Source organism: Theropithecus gelada, chromosome 3 (assembly GCF_003255815.1).
Source record: "Theropithecus gelada isolate Dixy chromosome 3, Tgel_1.0, whole genome shotgun sequence".
NCBI classification, from domain to species: Eukaryota; Metazoa; Chordata; class Mammalia; order Primates; family Cercopithecidae; genus Theropithecus; species Theropithecus gelada.
In genome coordinates this window covers 16,241,731-16,254,165 of record NC_037670.1, presented here as the reverse complement: position 1 = coordinate 16,254,165, position 12,435 = coordinate 16,241,731, and the positions used below count along the sequence as shown (strand labels likewise).

General features: G+C 48.3%; 1 protein-coding gene across 3 annotated transcripts in view; it reads right to left on the bottom strand.

Annotated features, from left to right (window-relative positions):
• Positions 1-117: 117 nt before the first annotated feature.
• The window catches only part of LOC112620818 (vacuolar fusion protein CCZ1 homolog B), a 28,719-nt gene continuing 16,401 nt past the window's right edge, over positions 118-12,435 (bottom strand). The window contains exons 11-15 of one of the 3 annotated variants that reach the window (XM_025379724.1): positions 7,427-7,460; positions 6,044-6,161; positions 2,479-2,637; positions 2,043-2,174; positions 118-456 (exon numbers count right to left, since the gene is read on the bottom strand). In XM_025379724.1, coding sequence (XP_025235509.1) covers positions 207-456; positions 2,043-2,174; positions 2,479-2,637; positions 6,044-6,161; positions 7,427-7,460 — 693 coding nt within the window. In that variant the 3' untranslated portion in view covers positions 118-206. The remainder of the gene's footprint in view (positions 457-2,042; positions 2,175-2,478; positions 2,638-6,043; positions 6,162-7,426; positions 7,461-12,435) is intronic. The other 2 variants (XM_025379726.1, XM_025379725.1) reach the window with 2 other exon arrangements.

The following is a 12,435-nucleotide window of genomic DNA, read 5'->3' as shown; positions in this document are numbered from 1 at the left end:
GGCGGGAGGACTGCAGATTGAGGGTGCCGTGAGCCACTGCATTCCAGCCTGGGTCACGGACCTGGTGGCTGGTGTAATCTACAAATAGGCAGCAAGAGACTCAACATAAAACCGGAATTTTAAAAACTTTAACAATTTATTAATCTTATTTTCCAGTAAAATATTCACATAATGTCAAAAGAATGGAATGATAGAGTCAACTACCTTTAATTAATTCCACATAAATATTTAAAATCTAAAAACTTCAGGAGATCAGGAGACCGAGTAGAAATGTGATTCTTCAAAGCAAGTATTGCTTTTCCCTTGTCCTGAATGCAGTCCGTCATATGACCAGTAACTTGCATATGCCCAAATGTTTGCCGAGTGTCTTTTAAATACGCTTTCGGTGAGCCGTCGTCAGTCAATCCAAGAAGAAGATGTTGTTGAACTGCGTTGCACAGAGTTTCTTGACCTCTTCTGCAAAACCGACAGACAACAGTGAGGAGGGAAGCGGCAGCCACTTAAAAGGTTATGTGACATATAATTAAATTCTTCTTGGGTAAAATTAGGAATAGATATTTGCATTGATTTTGACCTTAAATCCCAGAAGACTAGGCAAGAATCTTGCTCTGTCACCCAGGCTGGAGTGTAGTGGTGTGATCTGGTGTGATCTTGGCTCATTGCAGCCTCCACCTCCCAGGTAGCTGGGACGACAGGTGCACACCACCACGCCCGGCTAATTTTTGTATTTTTGGGTAGAGACAGGGTTTCGCCAGGCTGGTCTTGAACTCCTAACCTCAGGTGATCTGCCCACCTTGGCCTCCCAAAGTGCTGGACTGCAGGCATGAACCACTGTGCCCAGCCAAGAAATGTTAACAAGAGGGGAGAAAACCACCTAAGAAACCTACCAGGCCTCAGTAGTTCTGAGCATATAACACTGCTGCCCAGCCTGAGCAACTGCAAGCAAAGTGCCCAGGACACCCGGGGAGGGGGTTAGAAGCACGAGGCTGGCGCTGTCGTCATCCTGGGAGAACTGATGGAACAACAGAAAAACTGACAGCGCCCCGCAGACATGTCAGGATTTTGGTCTTATTGAATTCAGTTTGGATCAGGCTTGTATTAACTGATGTTTCTAATGCACACAATTACTAATGCAAGTGTTAATAATAGAAAAATGTAGTATGTCCGAGAAGATAAAAGGGGAAAAAAAAGACGCTTACACTGAATTTCCACACAGTGTACATGTGTATGGGGCATCGCCCAAGGGGGCAGCTCTGCCGAGGTGCGGTCCCCTCTCTCCAGGGCAGCCGAGCTGTCAGCAGAGCAGCTGCTGGGTCACCCCGTGAGGTGGGCACGGCTGGCCGCTTTGGCGGGAGGGCAGGAGAAAATGCCTTATCATTCTGCCGGTGTAAAGAGGGATCGTTGTAAACGGCCACATGAACCTGGCAGCTTCTCCCTACAAAAGATACGTTTATATCACAGGATATTAAAAAAGGACATTTGGGGCTGGGCAAGGTGGCTCCCGCCTGTAATCCCAGCTCTTTGGGAGGCCGGAGGATCGCTTGAGGCTTGGAGTTTGAGCCCAGCCTGGGCAACAGAGCAAGACTCTGTTGTTATCCGGGTATGGTGATACATGCCTGTGGGCTCAGCTACTCGAGAGGCTGAGGTGGGAGGACTGCTTGAGCCTAGGAGTTGGAGGCTGTGGTGAGCTATGATTGCACCACCGCACTCTAGCCTGTGTGACAAAGTGAGACCCTGTCTCCAAAAAGGGGACATTTCTTAATACACAGTAAAGTTATTATTATTATTATTTTTTAGCATTGTAGAAAATAATTTTCTTTGGGCCATTGTCAAGTTTCCTGTGCTACAGGAAAGTCCTGTCAGTTTTCCAAGAAAGAGAAAAGGGACCAAATGTTGAAAATGTTGAGAGGCACCTGCTTACAATCTCAGCAGACATTGGTTCTATTTCTCATGTTTCTATTTTTTAACCAGGTTTAATACAGTGAAAAAACAACTTTTCCATATCAGCAGCATTAAAATTCTCCTGAAATACCAAATCCTACTTACCATTTACTTCAATCAGGTTTGCATTTTTTTGATTCAAAATAACATAGAGCTCCCGCCGATCAGACTTCTTTCCAACAACCCAGTAATCACTCATGGCCTTCACGATGATCTCCTCATCCTCATCCACTCTGCAAGAGGAGAGTTCAGAACGCGCCGTTCGTTATTCCTATGGCTAGACTGGGAAAGCAAGCATTCCAAAACGAGAACAGGAAATGGAACGGGCGCACGTGGCATTTAAAAGGCTCAGGGAGTCCTGGGCGAGGGAACCGGTGACTTAGGGGCTCCCAAGTGTGTGTCTGGAAGTGGCGCCCATGAAGGTGGTTCAAGCTTGAACCCCATGGAAAGGGCTCTGGGTCATTTGGCTTTGAAGGGACTTTCCATGTCTTTTTTCTTAGAAAGGGGACACCTGATTGGAGAAGTGGCTGGAATCACCTGGTGAAGTCACTGTTGATGTCACCGAGAATCTTCATTAAATCCGGGTGCACGGAAGTGAGTGACACACTGGGCGTTTTCCTCATGTGAACTGTGCTCTTCTCGGCCAGATTCATGTGGTTGAAGTAAATAAACTTAAACTGGGGTTCTTTCTCAGACCTGTACAAACATGTCACAAAGACGGTAATACCCTGGATGGATATAACCAAACAATACAACTATATTCTTTTTTAAAATTTGAGATGGAGTCTCACTGTCACCCAGGCTGGAGTGCAGTGACGCAATCTCGGCTCACTGCAATCTCCACCTCCCGGGTTCAAGCGATTCTCCTGCCTCAGCCTCCTGAGTAGCTGGGATTACAGGTGCCTCCCACCATGCCCGGGTAAGTTTTGTATTTTTAGTAGAGACGGGGTTTCACTATGTTGGCCAGGATGGTCTCGATCCCCTGACCTTGTAATCCACCCACCCCGGCCTCCCAAAGTGCAGGGATTACAGGCTTGAGTGCCCGCGCCCGGCCCAGCCCTCTTTTTCTAAACAAAGTTTCACGGGAGCATCGCCATCGCTACATGTTCATGTGTTGTCTGCTTTCCCACCAAAATGACAGTTGAGTAGTTGTAACACATACATCTACATACAGCCCGGGACGTCTGAAATGCTTCTTATTTGGTCCTTTACCGAAAAAGGCTGCCGACCCTGCGTTAGGAGAGTAACATCTCATTCCTCCCCCAGTGCGGGGAAGGAGCGTCCCGTGGAAGTGAACCTGCCTCGTGACCGAAGCCTACGACAATATGTATGTAACAAAGCTTTTCCTCATATCATCCCCAGTGGAAATCATCGTAAAACACAGTCGCCTTTTCCACTGCAGTCTAATGAACATTTTAAATGGGATATACCTTTTTATTTCCTAAACTGACTAGGCAGTGCTGTGACACTGCCTCCCAGGTCAGCGTCTGTGACCTCCTCGGGGACCTAGTGGGAAAAGCTGAGCCTCGCCCCTCCCAGGGCCCCTCCCCTCCCCTCACTGCACCCTCACTGCACACCCTGGGCCTGGGATGGAGCCTGAGCACAGCCCCGCCCCGGGCTCAGAAGCCTCCTCTGCTTGCTTCGGGGTTAGCAGCCATGTTCTGGAGGGCTGGGGGTGCCGGAAATCCGACCTCCGGACAAGTGGGGTACTACTGAAATACTCTACATCTAGGCAAAGAAAGAACGTGGAGGATTTAGTTTCCAGGAACATGAAAAGAAACTTCTTATAAAACCAGATTTTGTTTTCAGTAGCTCCCTAAGGCTAAGGAAAGTATAATGACAAGAAAAACTGGAAGAAGTTGCAAATTTAGTCGTCTGCATAGACAAGGAACTTAAATCGGGTGTAAGCTTCTATCCTCAAAACACTCTGTGGGGCCAGGAGCGGTGGCTCACGCCTGTAATCCCAGCACTTTGGGAGGCCAAGGAGGGAGGATTGCCTGAGCCCAGTAGTTCAAGACCAGCCTGGGCAACATGGCGAAACCCCGTCTCTACCAAAAAATACAAAAATTAGCCAGGCGTGGTGGCGCACACCTGTAGTCCTAGCTCTACAGCCAGGAGGCTGAGGTGGGAGGATCACTTAGAGCGTGGGAGGTCAAGGCTGCAGTGAGCCATGATTGCGCCACTGCACTCCAGCCTGGGCAACAGCAGGAGACCCTGTCTCCAAAAACCCACAAAAAAAACACGAAGAACAGGTGACGCGTTCTCTATGGTCACTACACTTTGTCACTTTCCATCTGTTAGTTGATAACCTGCATGATCCAAATCGATTTAACTCACTTATGCCTCCTTCACAAAGGAAAACCTGGTATTTTTATGGCCAAATAATTTAATGATTCAGCAGCACTGTCAACGTGTAAGCTACTGGCCAGGCGCGGTGGCTCATGCCTGTAATCCCAGCACTTTGGAAGGTCGAGGTGGGTGGATCACCTGAGGTCAGGAGTTCAAGACCAGCCTGGTCAACATGGCAAAACCCCATCTCTACTAAAAAATACAAAAATGAGCTGGGCATGGTGGCACCTGCCTGTAGTCCCAGCTACTTGGGAGGCTGAGGCAGGAGAATTGCTTGAACTCAGGGGCTGAAGGTTGCAGTGAGCTGAGATTGTGCCACCGCACTCTAGCCTGGGTGAAAGAGTGAAAGAAACTCTGTCTCAAAAAACAAAAACAACCAAAAACCAACGAAGATGTAAGCTGTTGACAGCAGTAATCCACACACCAAAATCTACACGTGCTTTCACCTTCCCTCGCTTCTGCACTCTCAGAGGCCCACGCTTATACAAGACCACACAGAAATAACATATGGGCCGGGTGCGGTGGCTCACACCTATAATCCCAGCACTTCGGGAGGCTGAGGCGGGCGGATCACAAGATCAGGAGTTCGAGACCAGCCTGATCAACACGGTAAAACCCCATCTCTACAAAAACACAAAAATTAGCCAGGCATGATGGCATCCAGCTCCTCAGGAGGCTGAGGCAGGAGAATCGCTTGAACCTGGGAGAACAGAGGTTGCAGTGAGCCAAGATCATGCCATTGCATTCCATCCTGGGCAACAGAGCGAGACTCCGTCTCAAAGAAAATCCAAAACAACAACGTATGAACACAAAGAACATGAGCTTATGCAGAAATGCACAGCATTTTAGTAACTTCTCCAATGTGTAGAGAGCCCATTTAAAAGTAGGACTCAACTTCGCAAAGGGCTTTCCATGACCTCACTTTTTACTTTATAATAACTATTTTATATTTAGAAAAGATAGGGAAGGCCGGGTGCTGTGGCTCACAATTGTAATCCCAGCACTTTGCAAGGCTGAGGTGGGTGGATCACTTGAGGTCAGGAGTTCAAGACCAACCTGGCCAACATAGTAAAACCCTGTCTCTACTAAAAATATAAAAATTAGCCCGGCATGGTGGTACATGCCTATAATCCCAGCTACTCGAGAGGCTGAGGCATGAGAATCGCTTGAACCTGGGAGGCGGAGGCTGCAGTGAGCTGAGGTCAGGCCACTGCATAGTCCAGCCTGGGCGACAGAGTGAGACTTTGTCTCAAAAGCTAAGGAGGAAGAATTTAAGGACGTTTCAGTGTCTAGAGAGTTAGAGGAGCGAATCCTGCCTCTCCTACTCAGTGTAGACCCTTCAGGCTGCCACATTGAGTACCCAGGCCCAATGCCCCACATCCCAGCCAGTTTCCCCTACACATTTTCACACAATGAGAGGCAAAATGCTTTCAGTCTGCGCACACCAAAACCATGCTGACTACTGCCCATGTGAACGTAACCATCTGGGCCAGTGAAATGGGATGTTCCAATCAGCAGGGAGCTGAGGGAAGGTATTTAACAGAAGACCCAGCCCCAGCTGCCATCACGGGGCAGAAAAACTCAGGTCGGCTTCCCCAGGACCCTTTCCAACAGGCCTGAATGGCACGTATCACCGTTCTCTAGATCCCACGAGAGCACAGGACTGTTAACACCACCCACATCTGTAAGAAAAACTACGCATGTTTTAAAAGTCGCTCAATGCGTGAACGTGAACAGAAAGCGAAGTACAAACCCAGACATCCTCTTGTTGATGTTAAACTGCTCGCAGATGTCAGAGGCCAGCACCGTGAGCTGGGGCCCGACGACGCTGTCCAGTCTTCGGCAAAAATCCAGTGTTGGCTGGATAGAGGCTGGCAAGTCATGACAAAACAAACCGGTAAGATTCATGTGACTGTCCGATGCTGAACAACTATTCAAACGAAAACCTCACTGATCTGGGAAAGCAAACGATGAAACGCTCAGGCCCCTCCTGCTCCTCAAATACAAGAGAAACAGAAGATGGAAAACCGGTTACGTTTCAGATGGAAAAAGGCAAAGACCTCTCACTGTGGAAAGGTGACTGAGGTGGACCCTGTGGGGTGGTAAACGGCTGCCGACCCCAGAAACGCCTCAGAAGGTCGTGTGTTTATTTAACAAACATTCCACAGCACTCACGGGCCAGGTGCTGTTTGGTGCTTCACACACACGACCTCATTCCATCCTCAGAGGCCCCCGGTAGAGGTGCCACCGCTGTCTCCAGCTCGCGGTCGGCGGGGCACAGAAAGATGCCCACATTCTGCTGACAAGTGGGACGACTAGGACTTAAAAAATACGAGCAATGGGCCGGGCGCGGTGGCTCAACCCTGTAATCCCAGCACTTTGGGAGGCCGAGGCGGGTGGATCACGAGGTCAGGAGATCGAGACCATCCTGGCTAACATGGTGAAACCCCGTCTCTACTAAAAATACAAAAAACTAGCCGGGCGTGGTGGCGGGCGCCTGTAGTCCCAGCTACTCGGAGGCTGAGGCAGGAGAATGGCATAAACCCGGGAGGCGGAGCTTGCAGTGAGCCGAGATCGCGCCACTGCACTCCAGCCTGGGTGACACAGCGAGACTCCGTCTCAAAAAAAAAAAAAAAAAAAAAAAAAAAAAAAAAAAAAAAAATACGAGCAATGGCTAGTTCAGGAGCCAGGGGGGTCCCAGATGGGGAACAGGCTCCTCTCTGTGCCTCCACATTGCTGACGACAACACATTTATCATTTAATGGGCTGGGTGTAGGGGTTCCCACCCGAAATCCCAGCACTTTGGGAGGCTAAGGTGGGGGGATCACTTGATCCCAGGAGTTAGACACTAGCCTGGCCAACACAGCGAGACCCTGTCTAAACAACAACAACATTAGCTGGGTGCGGCCGTGTGGGCTGGCAGGTCCCAGCGACCCGGGAGGCCCAGATGGGAAGATCACTTAAACGCAGGAGGTCGAGGCTACAGTGAGTTACGATCGTGCCACCGCTCTCCAAGAGTGAAACCCCGTCTCAAACAAAAAACCCCCAAACAACTGAAACCCCCAAAACATATAAGAATAGGACGCAGCAAAGTACAAAAAGCTTAGGCTGAAATGAGACGAAGGCGCGTACCCACCGTCGATCATAAAGCACACAGCCGCACTCATGGCCTGGGAAGAGAACAAACCTAAGGTTATGAAACGGTAGAAAAAAGGAGACTTTCATATAATCACAATCTGTTCAAAGTCGACAGGGACAAATCAATGGTAAAAAGATGTTTTTCAGTCAACCAGAGCCATCTGGACACAGGCTGCCCATTCCGTGATGCCAGAGGAGCGCTGTGCACCTTGTCAGGTGTGACGGTGCCTGTGGGGAGGTGACCACAGACGTCCTCCTCAGAGAGCACAGGTAAGTGTCCGTGACTGACGTGAGGACTTAAAATGCTCTTGCAAACCCAACAACACAACACAGAGAGGCAACAAAACCAGAATCTTATTCACTTGTGTGATGGGTACTTAGGGGTTCATGGTGTTCGTCTCTCTGTGTATATTCCAGAGAGAACTGGCAGAAACTGTCAATTATTCTGTGATGATTTCCACTGACACAAGTTTACAAAGACAGTAAATGGATATCACCTTGTCTCACTTTATTATAGCAAATAATTGCAGTTATGACATAGACATAGCAACCTACAACAACCAGGACCAGAGATAACCAAAAATGTTTAAAATTTATCGAAGCAATTATGGTTAAAAAAGGCTCAACAGGCCGGGCGCGGTGGCTCATGCCTGTAATCCCAGCACTTTCGGAGGCCGAGGCAGGTGGATCACGAGGTCAGGAGATCGAGACCATCCTGGCTAACATGGTGAAACCCCGTCTCTACTAAAAAATACAAAAAAATTAGCCGGGCGTGGTGGCGGGTGCCTGTAGTCCCAGCTACTCGGGAGGCTGAGGCAGAATGACGTGAACCTGGGAGGCGGAGCTTGCAGTGAGCTGAGATCACACCACTGCACTCCAGCCTGGACGACAGAGCGAGACTCTGTCTCCAAAAAAAAAAAAGGCTCAACAGAACATCAAGCCTGACGATGAAAGCCACAGACTTCCTTCTCTGAGCCCTCCTCCCTGGCAACCACTTTAAACTGTTATTAGACAACGGGCTTATCCTAACTCTTTAGCGTATCCTCTTTAGACATCGTATTGACTTCCTGCTCATGTCATGACGCGTGTGACCCCTCATCTGCCTTCCCCCCTCCTCCTCTACGGTTTACAGCCATTCTATTTCCTCCGCTGGCTGCCTTCCACCAGCCACAGGCCTCCGCTCCTGAAATCACATTCCCACCTGCCCCAGTACCTCTTCCCACTTCAGAGAGCGAGATCTTGTCTCAGAGATGAAAGATCTCAAATCAGTGACCTGACCTTTCGTCTTAAGATCCTGGACAAAAGGAGTCAACTAAACCTAAAGCAAGTGGGGCCGGGTGCGGTGGCTCACACCTGTAATCCCAGCATTTTGGGAGGCGGAGGCGGGTGGATCACCTGAGGTCGGGAGTTTGAGACCAGCCTAACATGGCGAAACCCCGTCTCTACTAAAAGTACAAAAAAATTAGCTGGGCGTGGTGGTGTGCGCCTATAATCCCAGCTACTCAGGAGGTTGAGGCAAGAGAATTGTGTGAACCTAGGAGGCAGAGGTTGCAGTGAGCCGAGACTGTGCCAGTGCACTCCAGCCTGGGTGACAGAGTGGGACTGTCTCAAAAAAAACAACAAAGAAACCTAAAGCAAATGGAAGGAAATACTAAAAGATGAGATAAGAAACAAACTCAATAGAGAAAAATCATAGAGAAAATAAATGAAACCAAAAGTTAGTTCTGTGAAAAGACCAACACTGAAAAACTTTTCCTTTTTTCTTGTGAAGATTCCAGAAGTATGAAGAACCTTCAGCTAGACTGTAGAACAAGAAACAAACAGAGAAGACTCAAATTACTAAAACCAGGAATGAAAGAGGAGACATCACTACTGACTTTACAGGAAAAATGAAGGCGTATCCGGCTTTACCTATAATACCATGAAAACCCGTGTGCTGACAAATCAAATCAAATTGAAGCAGACAAATTCCTAGAAAGACACAAACTACCAAAGCTGACTCAAGAAGAAACAAAATCAAACCTCTAACAAGTAAAGAAATTAACTTATTTATGCTGGAGGTTGTAAATCTTTTCTGTGAAAAATGAGACCTTGGCGATGACCTTCAGCAGGATATAAATAACTCCCACAAGCTTAGTGTTCCAATAATGGAATGCTATGCACAGTTAATTAACTTTAAAACTTCCCACAAAGAAAAGCCCAGATGCAGAGAGCTTGACTGTGAATTCTATGAAACATGTAAAGAGGAATTAACACCAGTGCTTCACTGTCTTCCAAAAAAATAGGAGGGAACACTTCCCAACACATTCTATTGGGCCAGCATTGCCTAAAGATATCACAAGAAAACAAAACTACAGGCCAATATCCCTTACAGCCCAAGCCCGTACAGCACCCGCCCCACCTCTGGAGGGCTGGAGACTAAGGCCGGCCACACGGGGCCAGCTGTGTCTCTGTGGCCAATCCCCAGTAAAAACTCTGGATCTCGAGGCTCAGGTGAGCTTCCCTGGATGGCAGCACTCCATAGAGACTGCCATACATCCTCGATGGGGAAACAGGCACTGTGCTGTCCGCATGACCCCAACGGGAGAGGACAGCCAGAAGCTCACACCAGAGCAGGACTCCATCTCAAAAAAAAAACCAAAAACCAAAAACCCAGAAACCCAAAAAACCAAACAAACCTAAAGCAAATGGAGTCCTTCCATTGGTGGCTCCTGGGCCCTGCCCCATGTGCCTCTTCCCCGGGCTGATTTTAACCTGTATTCTTCTTTCACCGTAATAAACCACAGCTGTGCGTACATTCTTCCTTATCCCTGGTTTTGCTTCCCGTGGTTTCGGTCATGTGAGGGACAGTGTAATAAAATACTGTGGTAAGGGGGAAGCAAACCACATTTTCATTACTTTTATTGCAGTGTATTGTTATTGTCCAATCATGATTACTATTACTTTCTGTGAGATGCGGTCTCACTCTGTTGTCCAGGCTGGAGTACAATGGCACTATCTTGGCTCACTGCAACCTCCACCTCCCAGGTTCAAGCGATTCTCCTGACTCAGCCTCCTGAGTAACTCGGATTACATGTGCATGCCATCATGCCTGGCTGAGTTTTATATTTGTAGTAGAGGCAGGGTTTCACCATGCTAGCCAGGCTGGTCTCAAGTTCCTGGCCTCAAGTGATCTGCCTGCCTCGGCCTCCCAAAGTGCTGGGATTACAGGTGTGAGCCACTGTGCCCGGCCTTATTATTGCTATTAATCTCTTACTGTACTGAATATGTATAAATTAAACATTATCACAGGCATGTATGTACAGGAAAAACACAGTCTGTGAAGGGTTTGGTACTGTCCCTGGTTTCAGGCACCCCCTGGGGGTTCTGGAACACATGGCCTTTGGCTCGGGCGTACTGCTGTAGAAAGCCTTTTCTGAGTCCTGTAGTACTTCTAGTGAACTCTTACCCTAAAGGTGGTCATGGGGACTCCCAAACTCGCAGCTGGTGTCAGAAGTGAGGATGGTCTTGGAGACTCATGAACTTTGCAACTAGAAATCACTAAATTGTACATTTTAAGTGTACAAGGGTGAGTTGTACGGTACGTGCATTGTATCTCAAAGTCATTAAGAAAAAGATTAAGGACCCTTTAACACAGCGACAATCCCATTATCACGCCCCAAATTATGTCTATAGATTGACTCTAAAAGCAGAAGTGCAATCAACAGCATATTACACACCAGGCTTATGGAGATTTCAGAGTCATTACCTAGGTCATTCAAAGGGGAATGATTTTTTTCTTGAGATGGGGTCTCGAATTTTCGCCTGATCCACAAATGGACATTCTTCCTACTCCAATTCCTGCTCTAAATTACACCTCCAACATTTTGGTTTGCTTTTTCGACCACATCTTTTTGTAGGCTCTTCCTGGAATCTCCCCTTCCCTACCTCTGTCACAGCCCAACTTTGACTCTCTCTCAAGCACACCACGTGATGAACGAAACATCTTTTTATTTTGGCGGCTTGAACCCTGGAGCCCTCCCTCCTCCTGCTCGGTCACAGAGGTGCTGGGGTTGCGGTGTTGCCAGCAGACCTTAAGAGCCTGATCACCCCAAGATTTCCTTGTACCGTCTCATGCGTGAGAACTACTGCTCTGGATTCCCAACTGTTCTTTCCTGGTTTGTTCACTTATTCTGCTGACGGATGACCCTGTGTGACACCCTGAGGAAGGGTGCATGAGGGTAAACTTTTTGAGGCTTTTCATATTTAACTTTTTTTTTTTTTTTTTTTTTTTGAGACAGAGTCCTGCTCTGTTGCCGAGACTAGAGTGTAGTGGTGTAATCTCAGCTCACTGCAACCTCCACCTCCCGGGTACAAGTGATTCTCCTGCCTTAGCCTCCAGAGTAGCTGGGATTACAGGCGTGTGCCACCATGCCCGGCTAATTTTTTGTATTTTTAGTAGAGACAGGGTTTCCCCATGTTGGCCAGGCTGGTCTCGAACTCCAGACCTCAGGTGATCAGCCCACCTCGGCCTCCCAAAGTGTTGGGATTACAGGCGTGAGCCACCGTGCCCGGGATAATGTCTTCCTTTTGTCTCATCTGTGGTTGACAGCTTGGCGTGGCAAAGAACTCTATGCTCAAATTCATTTTCTCTCAGAATTCTGAAAGTCTCTCTTCCACTGTCACATAATGTCTGGTGCTAGATATGAAACTGTTGATGCCAGTTTCATTATTTTTGAGACAAGGTTTCACTCTGTGACCCAGGCAAGAATGTAGTGGTGTAGGCCGGGCGCGGTGGCTCAAGCCTGTAATCCCAGCACTTTGGGAGGCCGAGACGGGTGGATCACGAGGTCAGAAGATCGAGACCATCCTGGCGAACACGGTGAAACCCCGTCTCTACTAAAAAATACAAAAAACTAGCCGGGCGAGATGGCGGGCGCCTGTAGTCCCAGTTACTTGGGAGGCTGAGGCAGGAGAATGGCGTAAACCCGGGAGGCGGAGCTTGCAGTGAGCTGAGATCCGGCCACT